Source organism: Gracilinanus agilis, chromosome 3 (assembly GCF_016433145.1).
Source record: "Gracilinanus agilis isolate LMUSP501 chromosome 3, AgileGrace, whole genome shotgun sequence".
Taxonomy (NCBI): Eukaryota; Metazoa; Chordata; class Mammalia; order Didelphimorphia; family Didelphidae; genus Gracilinanus; species Gracilinanus agilis.
The window spans coordinates 370592775-370619302 of record NC_058132.1 but is presented as its reverse complement, the minus strand read 5'-3'; the positions used below and the strand labels follow the sequence as shown (position 1 = coordinate 370619302).

The following is a 26528-nucleotide window of genomic DNA, read 5'->3' as shown; positions in this document are numbered from 1 at the left end:
TGCCCAGGAATACACAGCTAGGAAATAACTGAGACCAGATTTGAACCCAGGACCTCCTGTCTCTGGGCCTGGCTCTCAATCCACTGAGCCACCCAGCTGCCCCCTTATGCCACTTCTTATATACAATTCATCGGAAACATTTTGGTCTGCACCCACCAATGTGTTTTCCATTATCCTTTGGGTCTCCTACAATAATGCTTTTTGGAAACCATGATGTTCCATGATTTCCAGCCAGATCACATCATTTAGAAATATTAATGTTAAAAGGATGGGCTTGGGAAGTCCCAACATGGGATCACAAAATGTTTCTCATATGAAATCCAATCTGTTCTCTTCTGGGGTCAGTCATAGCCCACATGTTTTGAATAAGCAAGATCAAGATATTTGTGGACTAACTTTATTTCCTATCCAATTGAATGTCATGATCTGGGCAATATTCATTCATAAGCTATTTGATTTTTCCCGTGTAAATAACCAAGTTAATCTTATTTGAGTGCCCATAAATCTCACTGGAGATGTCTATAGTATTCTGGAGCTTGATGTAGTCAGCACAATATCCAGAAACAGGATCATGTGGAGAACCTCCTCTTTTATAGGGAATCCCTCTTCTATTTGGTATCTACACAGAATATTCTTTGAGAAAGTGGCAAGCACCTTTTGCAAGGATATGTCTCCTTGTTTTATGTTTTGCTAAATACTGATAGAGAATTATTGGATAATTATCTGTGTGCTCCCATCTATCAAGAAATCTCAGCAAATGCCTGACAAATATTTTGTTGGAAGAGAGCCTCTAAGGCTGCTGTACTGAAACAAATGTGTTTCTAAAAAATTATAATTATCAACAAACAATAATCAAAGCAAGATTTTGTATTAATTTTTCTCTAAATTGGGGAGCAATGATGTTTTGTTTTCTTAAGGAGAATGGTCTACAAAAACCTGCTTCTTTTCAAGGATTTTTCAAGAAGGTTGTTTTTGATATATTCAAAAGCCATTATGAAGATTTTTTTCAAAATAAGGAAGTAAGCATATGTGTTAGTAGTGAAGACACATGCCTTCTAAATCACTCTTCTTTGATATTAATATTATTCGTGAGGCCATTCTTTTGGAAACTTCTCCACTTTGAGATAACTTGGAAATTATTGCAAGAGTGCTTTTAATGTGGTAGCGTCTCTAGTATAAATTTTCTTTCTGTATATTTGATGTTTCCACTGTTTTGGTAATGAGAATAGAGCAGTGTTAACTTTCATATGTTGAAGTAGAATGATTCAGTTGATTTTTAAAATCAAAGTAATAAGCTAACCTTAATAGTTACTAATGTTAAATAAATAGTTGTGTCAGATAGTTTTAAATTTGAGTATTTTCTAATGTAAGGAAGATCTAACTTATGAGTTGAAATTTGTAATAATATAGGTTGATACAATAGAATTTTCCCATATTTCTAACTCTCACCAAGTTGTGTTCCCATATCTTTCTCAATAGGGAAGCTGCAAACTCACTTGAATCATTAAAATATAATCATAGATTTTTGAAAATAATAAAATACAGTTAATGAAAAATAAACTAAAGGGAAGAGAAAAGTCATATTTACTTGAAGTGGTTTATTTAAAGATATATGTAGCCAGGAAAGTGAGGTAATGCAGTGGATAGAGTGACAAACCTAGAGACAGGAGGACCTGGGTTCAGATCTGACCTCAGGCATTTCTTAGCCGTGTAACTGTGGGAAAGTCAGTTAATTCCAATTGCCTAGTCCTTGCTTCTCTTCTGTCTCAGAGTTGATATTAGGAGAGAAGGTAAGGATTAAAAAAAAAAAAAAGATATATCTAACCATTCTCTAAAATAACGCACATGGCTGTCCAACTCATTGAAAGTTAAGCATCATTCTTTCTATAAATATTCATACATATTTGTGAGTTTTACATTTTTTGTAAGTGTGAATTATATAATAGATTGTTTCATTCAGGAAAATACATCAATACGAAAGCACAATTTACACTAGAGTACTTAGAAATATCCATTAAACATGTATTCTTTTTTTCATTTTTATATTTCTGAATTTTTTAAGCTTTGAGAGCAATTCATAATTAAGTTCAGTTAATGAGACCTACCCTAAAAGATTAAAAAAATCTATTTACCAGCTGTAATTGGTGATGTTTCTAGGCGTGGTGATGCTGTTTGGAAAAGAATAGTTTGTATCTCTGTGGGAGCTGAAAGAAAACATCTATGTTGTTAAAATGATCATGGGTATCATATCCTATATGAACAAATGGGCTTAAATAAATAGGCATCATATGAATAACCAAAATAATCCTTGCTAGGCTTGCTAAGAAGTCACCTTTGGAAATACTCTTTCTTAAGACAAGATGCTAACAGACTTTCAAAATGGTGGGCTGTAGAATGCTTCTTTGTTCAGGAAAAGATCATGTCATGAGCTGATACAGAATTCTATAGACAGAATTGAGAGAAAAATATAAATAACAACGAAAGGGTAAAGGAATACTTAAAACCTTTAGCATTAAGATCGATGCAATGATCAATCTTGTTTCCAAAGGTTTGATGATAAGATATACCTTCTTCTTAGTTGAAAAATAGAGTATCATGTATGAGGAATGAAAGTAAATGCTGTCAGAGGTGCAGAATGTCTGGTTGTTTTAACTATTTCATTGTTACAAGGTAGGGGAAAGAAAAAGGAGACAGAAAGAGGGAGGAGAACTTGTCCCTATCCTCAACTATTCCAATTGCTATAGCTCAAGGCTTTCCTTCTCCATGATTTCCAGACAACACTGAGTTTTTCCTCTTCTAATCCCTCACACAGTGTCACCTTTTAAATTTTGTATAATGTGTATATATGTGTTGTCATATCTACTGAATTATAAATTCCTTGAAGATAGCAACAACATTAATGCTGGTTTCATATTCCTCTGAACACCTTGCACATAGGCAAGGTTTAATAAATATTTGTTGAATGAGTGAATTAGCACTAACTAGACACCAAGAACTTGAGTTTAAAGCATACAACCCACAATCTTGCTCATGGACACATATTGCCTCATATTATTGTTTCATTTAGGCAAAACTGAATCTCATAAATAGATCATAAACTCCTTAAGACCAGATAATCTAGTATTTCTTTTGTATCTCCCCTACTTTTTCATGGGTGTGTTGTTTGGAATTCAGGGAGGTGCCATTTAAAAGTATTTACAAACTTCCTGTGGACATGTGGGGGGACTTTGAGACTACATTTCCCGTGATCCAATGGGTTTCTGGTTTCTGACGTGATTACGTCAGAGAATGGGAAACAATGTTGAGCTCGAATTAAATTCCGGAGGTCAACCCTCTCTGTCTGGCATGCAAGACTAGGAAGATGGGTGGAGATACGGAGGGGTGGCATTTTAAAAAATAGTCAGGCATGGTCGTATATATTTTACCAACATGGCCATGGAAATTAAAATATTAATTTCCCTCATAATATCAGAAATTTTTCATTTTTAATCGTTACATGGGTTAGATAATAATGATAAGTAATGAAGAAATGCCTTCTGGGATTTAAATTAACCTGTTGGCAAGGTATTTTTGATACTTTGTCTTGGAAATTATTTTTACAATTTACAATAGAGGAGATTATCACTGAATGTCAAAAGACAAGTGAAAGACATGGTCATAGAGAATGATTTAAAAAAAAACCCCACAAATCTAAATATAAGCAAGACAAAAAGCACTGGAGAATTCAGCTAAGCTAAGACATAAAGACTCCTAATCTCAATGCAGATTGGTTTGATTTAACCATATGGTTTGGGATTAACTGGGACCCTATTTTTCAGTGGAAGCAGCTGTCAACAATGCCATGGTAATGAGGTCCACCTTCTCTTCTACCTCTGTATAGCTGTTCACAAGCTGTTTTTGTTATTGCCTCAAAGCACTGAGCTGCTACTCACTCCTTTCCAGTAACAAATGACACATTTACCAGGTTTGGTTTGAGGTCCTTCAGTACTTGGTGTAGTAGTTTGGGGTAGATGTGGGCGTGGGTGTGGACGTGGGCTTGGGCGTGGCCGTGGCCGTGGCCGTGGACGCCTTGTCTTTGTAGTAGTCACTTTGGGAGCTAGAGGAAGAAAATGCCCGGTTAATTTATGCATTTATGGTTCTAGAAATTGTGGATGGGATTACACATATGCCTGCATTTTCCATTATTTGTTAGATAGTATAAAACTTCATGAAGTTCTTAAGAAGATAGGACTTTCAAGGAATCTCACAGTAGTGTAATGAAAAAACTTGTTGGTCTATATATATATATATAAAGAAGAGACTGATATACCTCTAATTTTGTCTGGAATTTACCTTCATAAAAGCGAATTGTTTAAATAAAAACACAAGATAGGAGGAAGACATTGAATAAGTTTAGGCACACAAATCAATTAGATGGATTTCTTGAAAATACATAATTCCTTGGCTCCATTCAAGACAACACTAAAGGCAGCAGATGACTTATCTTAAGAGACTGCAATATTCAGAAGATGAGAAACATAACTGAATGTTAATGCTTACAAGGTCATGGAAATTATATAAAATTGGTGAATCTATGATGATGATGATGATGATGATGATTATGATAATGATGGTGATGGTGATGGACATGGATCTGACAATAAATAAGTAGGAAAAAATACATGTAATTTTATTTGTGGAAGGACATCAATTACCTAATGTTGTTCCTGGAGTCTCAGTTCTAAAGATGGCAGGTTCTAAAGCTGTAGTAGGAACTGACATAAGTAGATAAGTTAATTTTTTAAATATTGAAATAGAGACTTCTAAAAGCTTACAAAAGACCAAACTTGACTTTGAATATCAATCTTCCTAGATGATAATGCTGATCCTTAAGGTACTAAAGAATCCTGTTCTTTATACTTCTGAGCTGAGTAAAAGCAGATATCTGATCTCTGAAGATATGAATAAACTGAGGCTAGGTACCAATTTAACTTATAAAAAGACCCACCTCCAACTAATCTTTTTTATTTCTATTTATTAAATGCTCTGGGAGAGAAAATGATATATAAGCAAAAATTTGATTAAAGTCACTGGTTGGTATTTTAGCCATTCATTTTCTTGCTTGTGGGATCAGGTTGTTCTTTTTGTCCATTAATTACTGAAGTGGTCATTAAATATGACTGAAATGAAGACAAATACATGTTTTTCTTTTGCAAATAAAGTGACACAGTTTCTAGTTCTCCCTTTTACATTTCATTACCAGTCCAAAAATTGGCAGAGAGTTCATGAAACACAATGAAATGGCAATCAAGTAGGAGGAGGAGAAAATAGAAATGATTCTCCACAAGTTAACCCATGTGGGGGAGAAAAGAGAGAAAGGGAAAAAAGAGGCATAGAAGATGGGTGAGGAACAGGAAGAAAAGATTAAGAGGCTAAAGTACAGTACACTTTCTACTCCTGAGAAATGCCTTAATGCTTAAGAAATATTTAGCTACTATAGTAAGGTTTTTTTCCTCCTGTAGGAAGTTCAGGAAATGCATCAGATGTCCAGAAATATAATCAAATGAACTGATTACAAATGTCAGTCAACTAAAAGATTCAATTTTGCTTAAAACACTGAAGAAGACATTTTACCAGATTTGGTCTGTGTTTTCACTGGACTTCTTGTAGTTTTAGGTCTAGGACGCTTTTGACGTGGAGGCTTTATTTTTATTTGAGCTGAAGAAAGAAAGTAGTTGAATTATTTCACTAGTCAAAGTTAAGAATGTTTTGACTAAGATTACACAGAGACTGTCACTATATAGGAATTGGTTTTAGAAAAATTATGATTGGGAAGGTCAGGATTTTTTTTTTTTAGGTCTGATTTCCTTATTCTAGTTATGTTTGAAGAGATGTCTAGATTGCTTTTAGGAAAATAAAAAGAAGGAAGAGATGAAGTTTTTTTTTTTAATTGCTTCATTCTTTTGCCATCTGGTAAATAGGTTTACTTTTTGCAGGGGGTGGGGTGGGGAAGAAGATAGCTTTTTAATTTTTTTCTATTGATTTGAATAATAATGGACATAGTGATAAAAGGCTGCAAAGAGAGTTTTGGTCTAAAACTTTCTGAGATTTCAGATTTAAATAATTTTCAATCATCTCAAGAGTGAATAGCTACAATGCTTAGCTTTTTGCATAATCTGTAATTAAATTGAAAATCAGGGGAAGAAACTTGATCAAGAGCCAGGAAAATATATGAAAAAAGTCAGGAAACAAAGTTAAAATGAATGTAGCACACAGCTATCCTTTAAAGTAATGTTGAATTTTAAAGTTTATAATTAAATTTTCATTTGAATAATAACCAAGCAGAATACAAAAGACCTATCTTTCAAGTCACTTGTAGGAAGTATAAAATTGAACATACCAGTGAAAGTAAGACAGGTATAACATCTGAACAGAGGCAACTAGGATCCAAAGGCACAATGAATAAAACACTCAATTTAGAGTTGGGAAGATAGGTGTTCAAATTTAGCCTCGGGCAGGTACTAGCTGTATGACCCTGGGCAAGTCATTTAACCTTTCTTTGCTTCAGTTTCCTCATTTGTAAAATAGAGATAATTGCATCTACCTCCTAGGGTTTTTGAGAGGGTCTAATAAGACCATATTTATAAAGTGCTTAAAATTCTATCTAAATGCTAGCTGTTAATATTGAAAGGAATTTATGTTGATTCAGTAAAAAGAATCCTAAAACATCATCAGTTCAAAAAAGAGGCCAATTGACCACTTTGTTTTGAACTTAGTTTTATAAAGCATTTATTTTATTTTTTTTTTTTTTGGTCCCAGACAGATGTACTTTGGATGACTTGATCTGATGGCTAGTTTTAGCTGTGTGCCAGGGAATAAAGATGGTCTCCATGCAAGATTGCAGCAGGCTCTTTTTTAAATGACAGGTATATTCAATCTTCTTCTCCCATAGCCATTTTAAAGTGTCTCTTAGAGAAGATGAAGTTTTATGGGAATAAAAAAGTTGCAGAGTAATCTCCCAGAAGAAAGCTTCCTATCAGGGTTGCAGAAATGAGTAGGAGAAGCATATCAAACCAATGACTAAAGGGTTGCTATGTATGATTACCTAATGTTGTTGTTGGAGCATGAGTTATAACTGTCCCTGGTCCTGGGGCTGCAATAGAACAAAGAGACGCAAAAGTTGTCTTATGTTTAAAATCTTCCTTAATATGGTTAATGTTTTGTTTTCAAAATATAGAAACCCAATTTCCTATTGAATTTCTTTTACTGTATATTTGAGCTCTCAGTGGAGGTCATTGGAGAGCTTTTGAATCAATGCTCAATTCAGTGGCAAAATGAGTGTCTAGACAGATCCCATTTATTACAGAGATTTAGCCAGCTAAAATGTCCAAAAGGGGAAAAAAAGAAAAAAGGAAGAAATTGAGGATGCTAAGAAAAAAGAATTCATGGTGTGATCAGCACAAATGATCCTTGATTATCCTAAGTTACTTTACACATAAAAGCCTCAAACTCTGATTTATCCGAGCAGATAATGACGATGTTGTTAAGACAAAGATGTATGTTATAGTAGTATGATAGGGAAAAATTTCTAGTCTAGTCATGTCAAAGAGCTTCACAAAATTATCCACCTTTAATTCTTTGTTATCATTACCAAGAAATATTCTTAAGTATGATATGAAGCCAACATATAGGGGAAAACCATCCATCTATGAATTATGACTACAGAGATGAAAAGGAAAAGCTGTGATAGGCATTCATTCATATTTTACCTATTGTTGTTACCATGGTTTCAGTTGGGAATGTTGCAGATTCCACGACTTTCCCCAGAAACAAGGAAAATAAAAAAAAAGAAATCAAAACACTAAAATGAGTATCATGAAACACTGGAAAATTGCCTTTTGTCTAAAACCTTCCTTAATATGGTTAATGAACACCTAACTGATGCCTGATGTAAAACAGAACAAATTATCCTTTTTATCTAAACTTGAGAGGCCAAGTTAAAAAGTGAATTCTATGGTAGAGTCCAGGAATCTTCCTTTCTGTCCAAATACGTTTACTTGTTCTACCTGTCCTCAAATAGGACCTACTTTAAATAGCTAAAATCCATTATGAAACAAACATATTTAGAATATATTTTATCAAACCAGATAACATTTTTAGGTGCAGTTAACTTTTCTGATAATCTTTGGAACTAGAAAGTATAATTTCTCTTTTTCCTTAAAGCTGAAGGATTCTTTCTCTGCTGATTGATTTACTGTCACCAATATGCTTTTCTGAACTTTCTCTCTCTCTCTCCCACTGCCTCCCTCCCTCCCTCTCTTTATCTTTCTGTCTCTCTCTCTCTCTCTACACACACACACACACACACACACACACACACACACACACACTCTATTTGAATGGTAAGACTGAGGGAAAATGGACCATATCTCAGGTGATGGCTAACATGCAACCTAGTAATGAATGGGTATGAGTGAGAACTCCTTCATAATAGTAGCAAAAACTGATGCTTAGATCAAAGAAACAAAAACGTGGAATACCTTATCTATCTGTCTCATCACCTTCCCTATGACTCTTATATTTCATTATAATGTATATGGAAATGGAGAAGGAGAAGCCATATACCAGATACTCTATTATTTAATAGGACTTGTGATTTTGTTGCTATAAGAAAAGTCTGATGAGGACTCTCTCAATTCATGCAGAGTGGCCCTTGCTTTGCCCCTTAGAATCTTAGAGAGTTGCCTGGGACATGGAGTGACTAGGTGTCTTGTTGAGGGTCATCCATGGAAGGACTTGAGCCCAGAACTACTTTTCTCCTAGTTCTAGGAAAACATTTCCTAACTTGCCACCTACTCATACTTTGAACTCTGCTAAATAATAAAGAATGTATTTACCAGGTTTGATCTCTGACACATCTGGACTTAATGTTGTTTTAAGTTGGGAACCTGTATATGGTGACGATTTGTCCAACTGTGAAGCTAAAGAAAGAAGGTACCTAGGTTATTACATTACTCAAGGATGAGAATAGCATAGTTACCTAACCATTTCCAGTGTCTATGCTTTATCTCTCTACCTAAATTACAAACTCCAGGAGGTTATAGTTAATGTTATCTATTTCTTTACATGGAACTAAGTCTAGTACTAATTTCACAATAAGTATTTGATAAAAATATACTTAATGTGAGTATTAAATGTTAAGGTTGTATATAAAATTTCTTCAGAATTAAGGGTTACATTAAATAAATGCATGTGAAATTTTAGAAATTTATTATATTAAATGGAAATATTTTATAGTTTCTCCACATATGACTGATATTAGAACTTTAAAGTTCCAAGTTCAAGTATTCATCAGGAGATTGTAAGCAAATCTAAAGCAATGAAACTATAAACAATAATCTGTTCTCTTCTGGGAGACAATTCTTCAAATAAGAAATATAGACCTTTAAGGAAAAAATCCAGAAGATTCATGTTATTTTCAAAGTATGTAAAATAAGAAAATTCCATCTGATGAAGTCATATAACCATATTATGATCCCAAATGATGACTTTTTTGTGGAAATTAACAACTGAATAATGTGATTTTTAGTTCAGCTTTCTATCTTTTTTTCTTAAAAACTAGAAAATCAAACCCAAGATAATTAAAATAAAGTTTTGTCATTGAAAACCTTTTTAGCATTTATATAATAAATAAGTTAATGCTTATTGTGAGAGGCACTAGAACATGATGTCTGGAAACTGGAACAGCTATTGAACATTTTTTGATTAGACAGTTAATGTTAAAAGAAATAAAGGAAAATGAAAGAAAGCTATGTGACAAAAAACATTCATGGCTTATTTCTGTTGAAAATTTCAAAAGAAAGGAAACTCATCAGTGTCTCAGACTCAATCTTGGAAGAAATATTTTTGACAAAATGGACAGATAACATTTGGAAAGCAGAAGAGGACAAAAGGAGAGGAAGGGAACAGTGGAGGGAGACATATACTAAGGGCACCTGATCTGGGAAATTACCAAGTACATCTGATCATTTCGTAACCTTACTTAACATTGCTATAAGCATATTTAAGTTGACATCCTTAAATAAATTTGCCCATCACTCCACTCACTCATCTATAACACCTATATACATATAAGGATAAATCGTTTATATTCATTGCTACATTAATATACTAAGCACTCAATAAGTGATATAACGAAACAAAAGATGGTATTCTTGACTTCCTGAGACTCAACAAACTGAAAGTCTCCAAAAACATTCACATATTTAAAGAAAAATAGAGAGATCATGTGAACTACATAGAAGTTAGTAGTGCCAGGGTACATAACTTCATTATGTGCCTTTAGTAGAGGGTAAGAAATAAAACTTTGGAAGATGAATAAAAGATGGTGGAAGACAACAGGGGAGAGAATCTAGGATTCCAACAACAAAGATCCAAAGAAATAGTCAAAAGAAGCATCAACTAAGGGGATGCAAATCTATTATTACCCAAGGTTGTCATCGATTCCTCAGTCCTATATGTAACAGGTTCATATGCTGTATCATAAACAAAAATGTGAAAATAAACTGTGATGAATAATGAAAACCAGAAAGAAATGCTCTAATTGGACTTCTAGATAATTATAGCTTACGTTGTACAACTTTTCTTGATTTACAAAGTATTTTACAAAACATATTTCATTAGAACTAACTAGTATTTAAATGAGAATAAAGTGAAACTTTATATGTTTCTCAGTCTTCCAGTTTTGCATGAACTGAAAACTAGTTATACAGGAACTTCCTTAATAAACCTGATATTACTAGTTGCCACTCATAGCATAATTAGAATCTTATTCATTTTGAATAAAAATTTCTTTCAAACTCTGTTGAGTCTAAGCCTGATACATAATAGTAATTACTATAAAATGACTTATTTGGAATACCAGACAGGATTTTCATCACTTTTAAGGAAGGTAAAAACTTGTCTATTTAGCCTCTCTTCCCCCAACTATGATTACAAATATATAGTGTCAATCCATTGTGGACATTAAATATCAACTAGTGATAAACATTAATAATCACTTTCAGGAAAGGCTCTGAAAAATATGAAGTCCAGATCTAATAAAAATCAGAGAGATTCTGATAGGAGCTCACATTATGAAAAGATATGCATTCTAAGGACAATAACCTGACAATTTTTCTTTCCTTAACAGCTGTGTTTTCTACGGTGCTGTTATATAGAAAATAGACATTCCAGAGTTCTCAAAGTTAGTTCCCACTTTTCACACATATTTGATCATTTAACATTTGTCAAATTAATATAGGCCAAGAATATATTGCAGAATTGTAGCAATGAGGTGACTACGTGTTTCCATTTATATTGGGAACCCCTAGGGGTTTTCAGTAGTTTCCGGGGATTAAGATGTATTGATCAAAAGAACTGAAAATGAAGTTTACCAGGTGTGGTCTGTGAAGCTGTTGTACTTGGTGTGGTTTTAACCTTAGGACCTTTAGGTCTGGGTCTGGCTGGTTTGGAAGCTGAAGGAGAAATGGTGCTGAGGTTAGTGTCATAATCACAGGTTGGAATTTTAAGATTAAACTTACTTAGTGTTCTCCTTCAAGATTAGAATATTGAAAAACATGTTAACCAGGTCTGATCTCTGGCACATTTGGACTAGGGGTGGCCTTTGCTTATTCTGATGCTTTTGAAATTAAAACAAGAACTGTTCTAGGAAATAACCAAGAAAGTTCAAATTAAAGCTACATTAAAACACTTTTTCATGGTACTCATGTACCAGAGGAAACATGTTCTATAAATCCAATAAATATATTGATATAAATACATGAAAGAGATGGGATCAACTAATTTTGGGCAAAGTAATAATTTTATTTTTTTAATTTTTTTACAAACCCTTACCTTCTGTCTTAGAATTGATACTAAGTATCAGATCCAAGGTGGAAGTGTGGTAAGGGAAAGGCAGAAGGGTTGAGTGATTTACCCAGGGTTACCAAGCTGGGAAGTATCTGAGGTCAAATTTGAACCCAGGTCCTCCCAACTCCAGGCCTGCCTTTCTATCTACCACCCAGATGCTCCACACAGTAATACTTTTTAACTGAGTATTTTCATTCTCAGTTTCTCCCTAAAGGCAAACCTCTTAAGAATATTCTCAGAAGCAATGAAAGACATGAAATGATTTTTGCTCATGAATAACCTGAAGAACATTAAAGTATGCAAGTTCGTGTTTTCCATTATAGTTTTTTTAAAGATCATAAAAACTGAAAAATAGAGATGAAAAAATTCCCTAATTAAGATTGCCTAGAATAAACACCAGAAAACATTTGTTGTTACATATGAATAACTACTTAGTTATGATTTTTGGCAGTTTTCCAAAGTAGAATGATGGCATATCGCTTTGCAGATGCTGAGAAATAATGGAAGAACAACTATAGTAATAAGGCGTCCATACCCAAAATGCAAAATAACAGTTTTGGAGCCTTTGTGCTCTCATGTTACTAAGTCCATGGGCAATCTTTTTATTTGACCCGTTAAAGAGGATCAAGAATTATGAAAATGAATATCTATTAAGGAGGAATGACATTCCACAGAAAAACATAGATGAAAACCACAGAGCTTCATGCAGGTAAACAGAGGAAGTCGGTGAGCAAAGCAATTCCATGGAAACCATTGTGCTGTGATAAAAAAGAATTTGTCATTTTTCAGTTAGGAGAATGCAAAGATTCTGACTTTGCCTGAAATTTAGCATTAGAAAGGCGTTGTCAAAGCTATGGTGTATGTAATGGGAAGATGATGTATTAGTGATAGTAATAAATTCACAACTTCCTTGAATTTATCACATGATTCTTCTTTGAAGACTATTTTCTTCAGATGAAGATGAGAAAACCTCTAAGAAAAGCATGATATGATATTGTGATAGAATTTACTTCTAGGCGAGCATGCAAAACAGCTTATAGGTTTGCCTTAAAGTGATGAAAAGGTAAACAGGGATGTGGCCATCCCTGGAGTCAATAGCAGGAAAGTAGAATTACCTATTGTAGTCCCTGTTGTTTCAGTTTTTAGTGTGACAGGTTCCAGGGCTGTATCATGGGAACAAATACATACACACACACACACACACACAACAAAAACAAAATAAGATACCCAAAAGGAGGGAATTAAGGGAAGAATATATGTATTTTTAAATTAGCCATGGTTATCTATAAATAAATAATTGATGACTATTTTATTCAAAGTCATTTTTTCTCTTGTCAAAAGCTTACTCATGACCTTCAGGAAGGAGAGAACCTTTGAACACCAAGTCCAGTCCTCATTAGCAAGAAGGGAAATGGCCCCACGAGGCAATACTCTTTTCCTTCCAAGCATATAATTCTACCTCTTGCACAATTTCCTTCTCTTACTTCCTTGTTAATAGGCATGTCAAATTTATTAACTTACTTGCTTCTAATTTTTAATGAGTATTAGTCTTTAAGAGGTATAAAATATTTTATGTATATTCTGGGAATACTGTCACTGGTTATCACTAAGAGTGCTTACTAGTGCAAAGAACAGTCACCCACTATGAATGTATTGAATCTGATTTCTCCACCATTGGATTACACTCTCTTTAATATTAAAGCATTTTACTAAAACACTGAACAACACAATTACCAGGTTTGGTGTGGGGTGTTTTGGGAGAAGGTGTGGTTTTAGGACGCCAACGATCCGGTCGTTTTGATTTTGGAGGAGCTGAAGAAAAAAAACAACTCATTATTATAATCACCACGACTATGGAAATTTGCCCAGACTATCTCGATATTTCAGGAATATTTAATTTTTTTCTTTTACTTACAGTGGAAATATCTCAAACTATCTGGTTGCCTTTTATCATTAATTTTCCAATAAAATAAAGTATTTTGGTGGATGGTTGGTTTTTATTACAGGAAAAAGGGACAGGCCACTTACTTAAGAAACCTTTACTTTGTATTGGTTTATCTAAGTATTGGTTCCAAGGCAGAAGAGTGGTAAAGGCTAAACAAATGGGGTTAAGTGACTTGCCCAGGGTCACACAGTTAGGAAATGTCTGAGGTCAAATTTGAACCCAGGACTTCTCATCTCCAGGCTTGGCTCTCTATCCCTTGAGTCATCTAGCTGCCACTATTGACTTTTTAAATCATTAAAGGAAATACAAAATTGGGTAAACATAAAATGAAAGCAAAAAGGGTTTCAAAGTGGTAAACTGGAAGGTGCCCAAGAAAAATTATTTGAAACTTTTGGGAATAGAAGTCCGAGTTCTTTTTGGGACTCAGTTTTGGAGGGAGTCTTTTTTATTTTGTTTTGTTTTTCAAAATTAACCCCCCCCTCCAACTACACTAATACACAACTTTAAACTTTGAAAACAGTTAACTTTTTATTACTTGAAATTCTAGTTGTCAGCTTTAAGAAGAAAGGGAAAAAATAAGAGTTTTCTCTGGCAGTGAGATAGAAGTGACAATGAATGAATGTTAAGGGCATTAATGAGTCACTCAGATGGATGGGAGATCATGTTCTGTAAAAGAATAAGTTAGAACAATATATTTTAAAATGGGATGAATTTAACAATGGTGGTTATAAGTGGATTGACTATAAGACATGAGTGGAAAGGATATTAAAGAAAGGCAACAGAGAACTGAACAATGGAGAGAGAAAAGGTGGATCAGACCCAAAGTAAGATGGACAACTGATGGGAGAGATAGAATGGTACAGTGGAAAAAACATTGGATTTGGAACAAGAGACATTTTAAGAAAGTTACAGTTTCCAATCTAAAAAATTAAGAAGTTAGATTAATGGTCATAAAGGTCTCTTCTAGCCCCAAATCTAGGAAAACTTTGAGTCTATGGAGAGTCTGAATACCCCATTGACATCTTCCCTATGTCAAGAGAATTTGAAGAAGACATGAGCAAGCACTTTTAGTAGGGCCCCAGTGGGAAATTTATGGTAAGTCATTGATAAGAAGCTGGATAGGCATGGAATAATTGTGACTTTCATGGCTGAAGGGAATATCACCATAGAAGAAATCATAATACATTTGTGTATTGGAGTATTTCCTTTTATGTTTTTATTTTTTAAAATCAATCACACAATTAGAAGAGATAGTTAATGTGTCAAAAATCTGGCACTATAGTTCAACAGCCAGCTTAATGAGTAAATAATGTAATTAGTACTCAAAAAATTAATAAAATCTTAGAAGTATAGTCTTCAAATAAAAGAAAGTAATGGCTGTATTGTTTGTCTTCCTTGGTCAGGTCACATCTGGAAGACTATATAGAGTGGGGAGTGGCATCTTTTAATGAGTTATTGATAAGTTAGTACTCAGAAAAGGGAATCCCAGGATAGAGAAAGACCTGAAAGTCATGTCGTATGAGAAACCGATGAAGGAACTAGATATATTTAACTCAAAGAAAAAGTGAGGGTGTGAATATCTTTAAAAATTTAAGAAGCTGTTCTATGAAACATTATTCCGAGTTAAACTATGTTAAGTGGATGGAAATTTTAGGGAGGATGATTTGACTTAGTGTAAGGAAGTGCTTTCTAAAAACTTTATGTGTCATAAATAGAATTGCTTCAGAAGTGAGTGAGTTTACCAATACAAAAAAGTTTCAAATAGTTGGTAGGGACAATCTGAAGGGGACTCTTGCTTTGGGTAGGTAACTGAACTAGATTGCCTCAAAGATTCCTTCCAAATCTAAGGTTTGATATTTCTTGAAGTCAAGTACTGCTTCATTTTTGTATTTGTATCATTAGTGTTCATCTTTCTTCCCAGAAAAATTGAGAAGAGAGATGAGCTGCTCATGTAGCAGCTCTCTGAAGGAATTTCATTTTCTAACTTAATTCCACTTAATTTTACTTCCAATCACTCTGTAAATCAACTTCCTAAATGTAAGTGAAACATAGCAGCCATAAATTCAAACTAATAATATCAGATCATTCCCTTAGATTTACATGTATACCAAGTTTTTTTCTGCCTTGGTAATCCAATTTTAAAATATTAATTTCTGTATTTTCTTTCCAGGGGGAAAAAAAATTCTGACAGTATCTGGAAGCTTCAAGAATGGAAGCAAAGAAGAAGATTCAAAGATGAATTGTAAACCATCCATTGCAGGTAAACTATGGTTCTTTGCTAGAGATAATACCTAGATTGGAGCAATAAGCAAAAAACTTAAATTAATTTAATTTTACCCTCATGGAAAAGCAAAGACAACTAACAACTTATCAAAGTGAAAATATATTTTAAGGCAGAATGAGAGCAAGGTTTGAATGGACTTTTACAAACTTAGAAGATTGTAGGGGGGTGAGTTGAAAGTCTGGAAAACAGGTTTGATAAACAACTTAGAAACATAGTAATAATTAATGTGATGAAGTTGAACTTAAAGGGAAATGAGGAGGGATATTTTTATATGCAAACAAGACACTGAAAAGAACAGAAAATGCAGCCATTCACTAAAGAAAAATCCTTTACCCATTGTTGTTGGTGACAGTGGTGAAGGTGTTGCAGGTGAAGTTTCAATACTAATGGACTCCTGGGCTATAACAAAAATAAGCAAAACCAAGGAAAAGATTGAACAGCATAATCCAAGTGGGAAAAAAGATTTCCTGTTAAATTAAAACTGTTATTTCATTGGGGGAACACTGAGTACTTCATAGAAAACACTCTACTCACCCAGTAGAATGAATCATTGGCTATTATTTCACATTCTCAAAAAATCATAAGAAAAAGTAAGATGTAAGAATGGAGGGGAGCTTCCCTACTTTCTCAGGGCAGGGGGGCAGGAGGTGCACTACTCATTTAAATTCTCATTTAAATTAAAAGCACAATGTCAACTCTTTGGACTAAGGGAAACTGGGCTGAAAAAATGTCATCACATTCATCTTTCTGTTGAATGATGGAGGTCCATCAAAAAGAGCATCTCAGATGCTGAATTAATTTCTTACTCTGTTTTGCCTTAATTACTTTCAGTGAATCATCATTTTTTTTCATTTTGAAGATTCCTCTATAAATAATAGAGCTTATGGACAGGAAGTAGACTGAGTTTCCTGAATTGGATATAGTTAATTGTGATGATAATTTTCTACTTAAAAAACCATGAATTTCTTAGTGTTTTGAGAAAATGATCATCCCTTAGGGAAAGTTCAATAAAGAGCAAATGTTCATTTGGAGGATGTTTTCCTCATAACCTATTACTTTTCTGTAACCTATTACTCTTAAATTTTCCTATTAGATCACACATGAGTTGTATCCGTCAATAAGTGAATGACTTCCAAATATGAATTTGCAAGAAAATTTAATGTTATTCTTTAACTCCTGCCAACAAAGCTATCTTTTTTGTTGTGATTATTTTGGGTATTCCAACAAGGGCTTTTTTACCTAGTCTCTGAAAATTCACGAGTAAATTATTGTTTTCAAAATGTGTAACCAGATGGTCTGTTCATAGATAGCCACTTGTCAGAAAAATGAAAACTAGGGCACTATTCATTAAGTATATTATAACAAGGGATGAACTGTTCAGTTGGCACTAATTTCAGAAAAGAATCATTTTATTTCACCAGGGAGAGCTCAACAATCTTTAGGGATTGTTACATTTCTTAAGCATACCAAGAAGTTTCTTGCTACTTTCTAAAACATTAATGACTGAAAATATTTTTTCTCCATGGTGCACTTTAAAGGAAATTTAATCTACATCATTTCAATGTTTTAATAATTGATTTTTTAGGTTTTGTTGCAAACCATTTTGATCTAAAGATTTTTATTTTGGACATTTTATAGTGCTTTTTCCAAACTAGAAAAGTGACATGTTATATAGAAAAATAAAGTATGGTTACAAATGTAATTCCTGTGAGTCCACATTCTAGAATTGGCACTGTGTAATGCGCTTGAGTTAGAGATTCAGCTAGCGAAGGGATGCCCTTTCTCTGGATTAAAAAGAAACATTGAGATGGATATCATTGACTGTCCTTGTTGGTCTAATTTTTTTGAACCACTTTCACCCCCTATTGATGCATTTCTGATGTTAAATTTACCAGTAGTTAGTTGTGATACTTCCAGGCCTGGGGAAGTTGTTGGTTTGGGGGGAACATGAAGTGTCTCTTTAAAAGCTGAAAGAAAAAGACAGAGAAGTTGTAGAATTTTCAGTTCTTCTGAACTCATTGCATAACCCTAGGTGGGATCTGAGATCATCACACCTATTTATGGAAAGACTATCTTTGCACAAGAACAAAAAAGAGTGACTTAGCTGAGAAGAAGGAAGCTTAAGTTGCCTGAGAAATGCCATTAATGAGATTAGTTCAACAAAAGGTAGGTTCTAGTGTCTTTGGAAGTTGGCAACAAAGCAAATAAGAAAGCAGTGATGACAGCAAAAAGAAAAATAAATAAAAAGAAAGATAAGGATTATTCAAACTGTTCTAGTGAGCTCATGCATTCCTAGAAAGAAAACAGTGTGTGACAGAGCTAGGGTAATGAATGGCACAGATTTTGAAGAATTTCTCCTGTAAATATATTGCAAACTTCTATTTCAAGCAATATAGTCATTCAAATTGTAGAACCCACCATTTTAACTTCAGTGAGGAATAGAGAAAACAAATACAGAACAGGTGATCTACTAAGTAAATACTACTATGTATTACTACTTTAAATGGAAGTGTAACAGACTTCTGAGGTCTCTCCAAATCCAGAAGAAAGTTAAACAAAAGTTACCAAAAGGGTAGAAAAATTAAGAATGACAGTCATCAAAAATTTGTATTTCTACAAAGTTTGTCACCTTCGTGCCTGAAGGAGACTCACAATTCCTCTGAGTTTATACAGGATCATATTATATATTGTGCACATAAGTTGACAAAATAACTTCCTACTTTTGAGTTTACATAGGCATATCTAGCAAATTTGTGAAAGAGTTCAACCAAGCTATTACACATGGTTATTATTGTTATTTTTGTTTTGGGCTGGATCTCAGTTTCAATTGTAAAATGAGGAAATTGGACTAAATGGATTTTCAGATCCCTCTTAGGTCTGAGTCTATTGTCCAATGCTCTTTGATACCATTAGGATAGAAAATTCTAGAAACTCTATTGAATAAGGATTTGTGCACAAATTATAGTATTAGAGAGTTGCAAGGGAAATGAGAAGATAAATGACTTGCACAGTCACAATAAGTGTATGTAAGAATCAGAACTGGAATACAAGTCTTCCTAACTCAAGGTTAGGCTTCCAATCAATATTTGACATTGCTCTCATTGCATGTTATATACATGCACAGAAGTCTGTTATTATGAAAATTTCTATTAGTTTAAATCCCTAAAACAAAACAAAGTATATGTTTTCCAATCTTTTAAACTCCAAATTAAAAATAATAGTAATAATAGCAATTGACTTTTATGGATAAAACTTACAAAATAATTTATTGCTTAGGGATATCCTTTAAATTTTAATGAAGAAAATCATTAATTTCTAGGATTGACAATGTTAGTTTTTACTAACTTGCAGGAATGGCATTCCTAAACTTTTTCCATGACTCAAAACAAAGTACTCAAAACATTTATTGATAAAAATTAATGCTTAAATAGACTAAAACACGTGATGAATCCCATTTTTAAATTTGGCAGCTCGAATTAACCCTTGAGACTTGCTTGAGAATATAAAAATTCAACAAAAGCCAACAACTAATGAAATTCATTTTTTGTTGGTCAATAAATAATTTGCAACACAATCTGAGGCTTCCAAATCATTCTATTTTTGTGATAATTCAATGCACTTCCTGATTGACACCATAATGGAAACCTTGAAGAGTTTTTTAGTGCCAACTACAAATAGGATTTCAAATGTTCTGATTCGGCCTGTTTTAGACTTGGAAGAAATAAAATGTACGTTCTTTGAGAAATGGAGGAGAGGAAAGAATTAATAAGTGGTCTTCCTTTTCTAGACTTCAGAAATCAGTGTGACTCTAATGCCTTCACACTGCCAAAATGTGCCACATGAATGCATTGTACAGACCACTAATGGAAAGCTCATCAGACATGTGCAGCTTAACTCTCATATTAAAACTAAATGCAAATTTGCATCATTACTTTTGTGAGGATAAAAGAAGACTATGTCCTTGGAAAATAAAAAATAATAACAAATAAATCATTATGTTTCTGTTATTATTTGGTATTCATTTAGTTAAGTGGTATTTTCCACTGCATTTGCTTTTGAAGTTTTGAATTAAATATTTGTATTTCAAGGGATTTTTTGTTGTTGTTAGACCAATTGAGAACCAAAATTCTGCCTCAAAAAATAATAGGTCTATAGAAGTTCATTAAAAAAAGTCATACAAGATGAAAAATGAGAATTAAATGACCATAATTAGGAAAAAACAAGGGAATCTAGTTAGAAAACCTTCTTGTTTTAAATAACCTATTTGTAGTACATAAGTTAACCAATTAATCTTGATTGCCTTCATTGGATTTTTTTCATTCTACTAATTCTCCTTAGAAGCAACATAATATAGTGGTGGAATGCAAGATTTGTGGTCAGGAAGACTTGTGTTTGAATCTCATCTCAGACACTTACTAGTGTGTGATCCTGGGCAAATCATTTAATCTCTTTCAGTCTCAATTTCCTCATCTGTAAAGAGACTGCACTGGATGACCTTTTCGTTCCTTTCCAACTATGATTCTATGATTTTTTTTTTGATAAATGACTAGTTCTATGATGGTACTCTCAATCTCGCTTCAATGAGAGAAAATTTCTTTGAAACATTATTTCTAAAAAGACTGATTCCTCAGAGGAATTCGGAATGGATACAATTCAAGTGCTGATAAAATAGAACAAGACAAGAGTACAAATGATTAAGTCTTTTCTCTTAGGACAAGACAGACAAGAAGATAATCCCATTATATTTTTGAGGTTAATAACCATTTGTACTATCCACAATTCCTAAAGCCTATAACAGCCTAGACTTAAAATTATTGTACTTGCGATTTTTGCCACTTCTTTGCCAAAATTAAGTTTTAAGAACTAATCCATTCTTAGAACACATTAAGACATACCTTTAAATTTAGAATAAAAAATAATATTATAACTAGTTTGATGAATTTAAGACACGGCACATAAGTAGTTGTAACTTGAGAGAAAGATAGGGCATTCCAAAAGTCTTAGTTCATTTAAAATTTTTTTGTTAAAACTCTGTATATTTAGTATTACAAGGTTCTGATTAAAACAATGCCTTAGGTTATCATTGTTGCCATTCAAAAAAATCAAGAAAAAGTCTGAAATAGAGGAATAGGAAAGTTCAGTTAATGTGCTTTGAAAGAGAGTTTGATGAGGATGATCTGCCTGCTAAGTTTTAATGACATATCAAAAAAATGAAGCGCTGATTGGCAGAGATAATATTGTTACCCGTTGTTGCTGGTGGTCTTTCAAGTTCAAAAGAAGTTGGTTTGGGCTTTGGTGTAGATATTGAAGTGGTTGAGCTTATCACTGTTGGAAGAGCAGGTATCATCTTTAGATTATTAGCAGGCATATAGTCAAAGGATGTAACCCCACTTCCTTCTTCTAAACAAACTCTGCATTTGAACTATTAATGCTATTAATTCTTAAAAACCTTGGGAGGGCAAGAAGATGATCTTCTATTCTTGTTTATGAGCATAAATAAATTTCCTCATAAAAACTCATTTTCAAGATCCACTATAATAAAAAAATGGTGCTGACATTATCTATACACTATATCCAAATTTCAGGAGAAGAACACTTTTTAAATATTTTAAAATTTCGTCCTGTAATAACAGAAACAATTACCTCAGAAGGAAATTTCATTCAAGCTAACAACTTTGCTAATCACTGACATCCTGGGTCCTGCCTAATACCAGGTCCTTATCACCAAAACTATGCCAATAGGATTGCTACAACACAACACTATCTCAGTTTTCTAAGCATGAGTTTGCAAGAAATGAGCTTACCACCCTCTTCTCATACATGGTTCCTGCTAGGAATGACTCATTCGGGTAGGGATTGTCAGTCTTGTTGATTATGCCACCCAAAACTTACTCTTTTCTGAGTTTTCCATTCCTTTGCACTGACTTGAAGAGCCCACCCACTTCTCTCATAACAGTTCACTTACCAATTTGCCTTTTTCCATCTGCCTAATTCCTCATTGCCAGTGACCCAGCACCTATACTTGAAATTTTTACTACCACATCCAATTGAAAATGGGGAAAATGAAAAATTTTGAACATTTTTCAAATTTTTCCTTCCTTCTTTGCTGTCACTCTCATAAAAAATATGTGCCCAATTAAGTAAATGATATCCGTGGCCTTATTCATTCTAGTTAAGATTTTTAACTTTAAATTCTAATAAAGGCATACTAATTAAAAGTTAATTGTGCCCTGTAGTGGAAAATGCAACCTGCCTAGAGCTAAGAACTTAAGCATTAGATCATACATTATAAGATCACAAAAGTAAAGGGAGTCCAGTTGTATAAATCAACCAACCAATAAACATTTATTTAGCACCACCTATGTGCCAGGCACTGTACTAGAAATAGACTGGCACTGGATTTCTTCTATTCTCCAAATCCAAAAATCTTAAAAGTCATCCTTCAAGACTGATTTATAGATACAATGTGACTTAATAGAGAGTAGACAGAAAAATTTGCTCAACATGTTCCCTACATTTTATGCCAGTGTTTTATAGATTGCCAGATTTAATAAATCATTTTTGCCTAATAATCCTCACTTCTCTCATAAACTACAGTCTATCTCTTAATTTGATGTTGATTTTCCTCATTCTTTAGATTTTCTTTAGATGCTAGCTGACAGCCACTGACCGAAACTTTTAAAGGATGTGAACAAAGCAACAGAAAAAGATACTTTATTACTTTTTCTCTGAGAATACAGAAGAATTAAAACAGAGCAGGGCTTCTAAGGTGATGAGACACTTTTTCAATTTCTGTTCAAAAGCCTATATGTGGGATCTGATCAGGATGTTATTCATCTTTAATAATGGAATCCATTTTCCTCCCCTAGCCAGTGAATTCCTCTATTATCCAAACCTCGACAACTAAAAAAATTCCTAACATTGTTGTGAGTACAATTGTTGAAAAAGAAATTTTGTGATTATAACAGAAGAGCCTAGGTCTGATGAGATCAGCCTACTATATCATTGATTTCTATTAGAACAAAACCCTCTACAACCAAAATACTTGTTTTGACTTTTTTTTGTTTTTTAGTCTTAGAATTTGGAATTTAAAGAGAGCTTATGTAACTTCCAAATTTGGTATGTGATGCTTCTAGATTGATACTCTTGAGTTTTAAAGAAATAAACTGAGTTTTATTGGGAATTGGAAAATAAAGAAGCAAGAGATTCAATTAAGAGATTTTTAGGACTTTAGAGTCTTATACTAGGTAAGGAGAGAGAAAAAAAGAGAGCTCTTTGCTATAAAAATTGGAAACGTCTCCTCACTCTTTGAAATATGTCATTAAGCAGTTTGATTGAAAAGTAAATAATACTAAGGCTTGGTGTGGCTTTAGAAAATGAATTTTAAGAGTATGTTCAGCTTCTACAGAATAATTATAATAGCACATGTAATCGTACTGCAGCAAAGCTGACGAGGCACACTTGCCAAATAATGATACGTGCAAATAACAAAAATAATTTTTATACATGGATTATAAGATCATTTCTACTTTATAGACATTTACACCATTTATACCATAGTTTCAGACACAAGAAAAAAAAATCATTGCCTGACACAAGAGATTACTGTTGAGCTGAAGCATAATAAAATTCTAATGAAGTTCACATCATTAACCTTCTGAAAATGAAGCTTTATGCTAAGCTTGAGCATCCACTCATTTAAGAAATCAAAGTGTATATGCGATATCAGTCCTTTTTTCTCAATATGTTTTTGGTCAAGTCATAAAATGATGTCTGTTTGCTTATTTCAAATCACTTGGATAATGTTAAAGTCATCTATAACCATGGAATAATGCTGGTCAAGCACATGAGATCTTCCATGTTCTCCAAATAGAACATTTGGAATATATACCTAGTCATGTCACATATAATCTATAATACTGGATTTTCAGCAAATGAAGCCACAAAGTAGTATTTACAAAGAAAATACCATTTTTAGCCAGGTAACATTAACCTCGTGTCAGTTGAGGAGTTTTAGGAAATTTAAAGGTGAGGGTTTCTGTGCTTTTTTTTTTTTTGGCAGTTGTAAAAAAAAATAACATGCTGGGAATTCCTTCTGAGTAAAGATCTGGCTTAACTGGGACAGGGAAATCACACAGCTAGGCTCTACAGGTTTACTCTCTCCCAGCATCTTATTTTTACACAATGGAAAGCAAGAAGTATTTAGAGACCAAGGCGAGAATAAGGAAGGTATTCCAAAGCAGATCTGACAACATTTAAGGGTCAAGATTATTTAACAAGCCAAGTTGAAAAATAACCTAATTGGTAATAATTATAAGAAAGATATTTGAAATTCATTTAAATAGTAAAAATCATTTAAAGACAAATTGAGACTAAGTCGGGCAAATAATAAATACAATTATGTTTAGCTTACTTGGTAATAAAAACAATAATATTTTAGGGTAACAAACTTTGATATAAAATTTTAGTGTATGTATGTGTATGTGTAGGTACATGTGTATATGTGTGTTTGTGTGTTCTTAAGAGAAATTTACCCTGGTTGGTAACATCTCAATAAAAGTCACCTTGCTCTCCAGGCTTCCTTGGCTTCCTTTTGAGTCTTGCCTAAAATGTCTTCTTATGAAAGGAACCTTTTTTTGGCCTCACTAAGTGCTAGTGACTTCCTTCTGAGATTAACTCCAGATTTTCCTGTATCCATCTCATTTTTATGTAGTTGTTTATATGTTGTCTCCCCCATTAGACTGTGAGATTTCTGGAGAGAACTGTCTGTACCTTCCTTTGTATTCTCAATGCTTAACATAGATCCTAGCACATAGCAGGTGCTTAATAAATGTTTGTTGACTCAATTTATTGCAGAGAAAGAATCTAATCTATATTAAATGTAAGGCATAAAATTGTGCAGTACAGAAAATACTAAGAAAATATTAAAAATGCAGACCTATGAAACAGACAAGGTAAGAGTCAAGACTTGAACCCATGTCATCAAGATTTTGAAGTTGCCTTGCTTGCTTCTTACTGAGGAAAGGCCTAATTTAATGAGCATTTATGAAATATACACATTAATGGCTGACTTCCACCTTTACATCACTTTGCATTGTTATTATTGCACATCACTTCTGAATTTTTTACAATTTATATAAAATAACTTCTAATACTTCAATGACATCATCATAAGATTTGAATTGCCACTAGAGCTAAGACCGAGACCTATCAGTTTGCCAGCTTCAGTAGTAACCATCTCACTTTTCTTTTACTGCTGGAATTCAAAATGTTGGGTCATAAAAATATTAGTTACCACGTTTGGTTCCTGTTGGTCTGGTCTTGGGACGTCGTCGCTTAGTTGTAGAAGGAATGGATGTGGTTTGTGTGGAAGCTGGAAAAAGCAGATTCTATTTCATAATTTTTCATTAAATGATCTTAATTCAGCTGGCAATTATGTCACACTTAGATGGTAAATTCATATATATATATATATATATATAATCAACAGATTCGTTCTGTCACTGAGTGCTTAGCATACAGTAGGTGCTCTACAAATATTGTTGAGAGAATCATGTTGAGTTAAATTGCAGAAAGCATGCTGCATGGTGGTGAGTATCTTTCAGAAAAAAATCCCTGAATTCTGTTTAATTCAACAAATACTTATCGATTGCCTACTGCTCACTAGACATCAGGGAATACAAAGATGAAAAGGCTCAAAGACCCTGTCCTTGGGCTTTGTGAAAGAGTTAGAACCTGACCTGAGCAATACGAATTTTAACAGGGAATGTTAGGGAGTGACATTTCTAATTATGGTAGGATACAGACAAATGCATGGAAACAGGAGAAAGCAGGTCATTTGCTTAAAATCTGATTTATCTATGTGGAGGGTAGGAGGTAATATGGATAATTTGGTGTCGGGAAGCAGGAAAATAGACACTGAATTCTGTAAGCTCTATCTTCTTTAGAAGTTAAAATATATTTCTAGGGCTATGGCTCTTTACTATCCTTACCATGAAATAACATACTTTGTGACTTCTAAAATTTCCACTATAAACAGTAGGATTTTATTTTTGTCTTCCTTCCTCCCCTTCCTTTTTTTTTCAGCTTGATCTATCCCACAGATCATACTTGATACTATTTGTACTTATTAATACAGAACACTAAGCTAAATTAAATTTGACTGAATGGGAAGGACCAAAGTGTAATTCTCATCCTTCTTTCTAGATTTTTCTAATTGGGATAATAGGAAAGAAATCATTTGTTAGAATGAAGAAATTCTGGAATTATGTAAATTCTTTGCATTTCATCATTAATGCTATGTTTTACATATCGGTTCACTGAAGCCACTGGCTTTTTTTTTTTTTTTTAATTCTTACATTCTGACTTAGAATTGAAACTTAGAATCAGTTCCAAGGTAGAAGAGTGGTA

General features: G+C 33.5%; 1 protein-coding gene across 1 annotated transcript in view; it reads right to left on the bottom strand.

Moving 5' to 3' along the window:
- Positions 1 to 26528, bottom strand: part of LOC123241583 (ABI family member 3 binding protein) — a 287167-nt gene that overhangs the window by 86772 nt on the left and 173867 nt on the right. Inside the window, exons 17-23 of the mRNA XM_044669199.1 lie at positions 21363 to 21443; positions 18011 to 18085; positions 16452 to 16517; positions 13624 to 13701; positions 13005 to 13052; positions 11415 to 11495; positions 3962 to 4096 (exon numbers count right to left, since the gene is read on the bottom strand). Coding sequence (XP_044525134.1) covers positions 3962 to 4096; positions 11415 to 11495; positions 13005 to 13052; positions 13624 to 13701; positions 16452 to 16517; positions 18011 to 18085; positions 21363 to 21443 — 564 coding nt within the window. The remainder of the gene's footprint in view (positions 1 to 3961; positions 4097 to 11414; positions 11496 to 13004; positions 13053 to 13623; positions 13702 to 16451; positions 16518 to 18010; positions 18086 to 21362; positions 21444 to 26528) is intronic.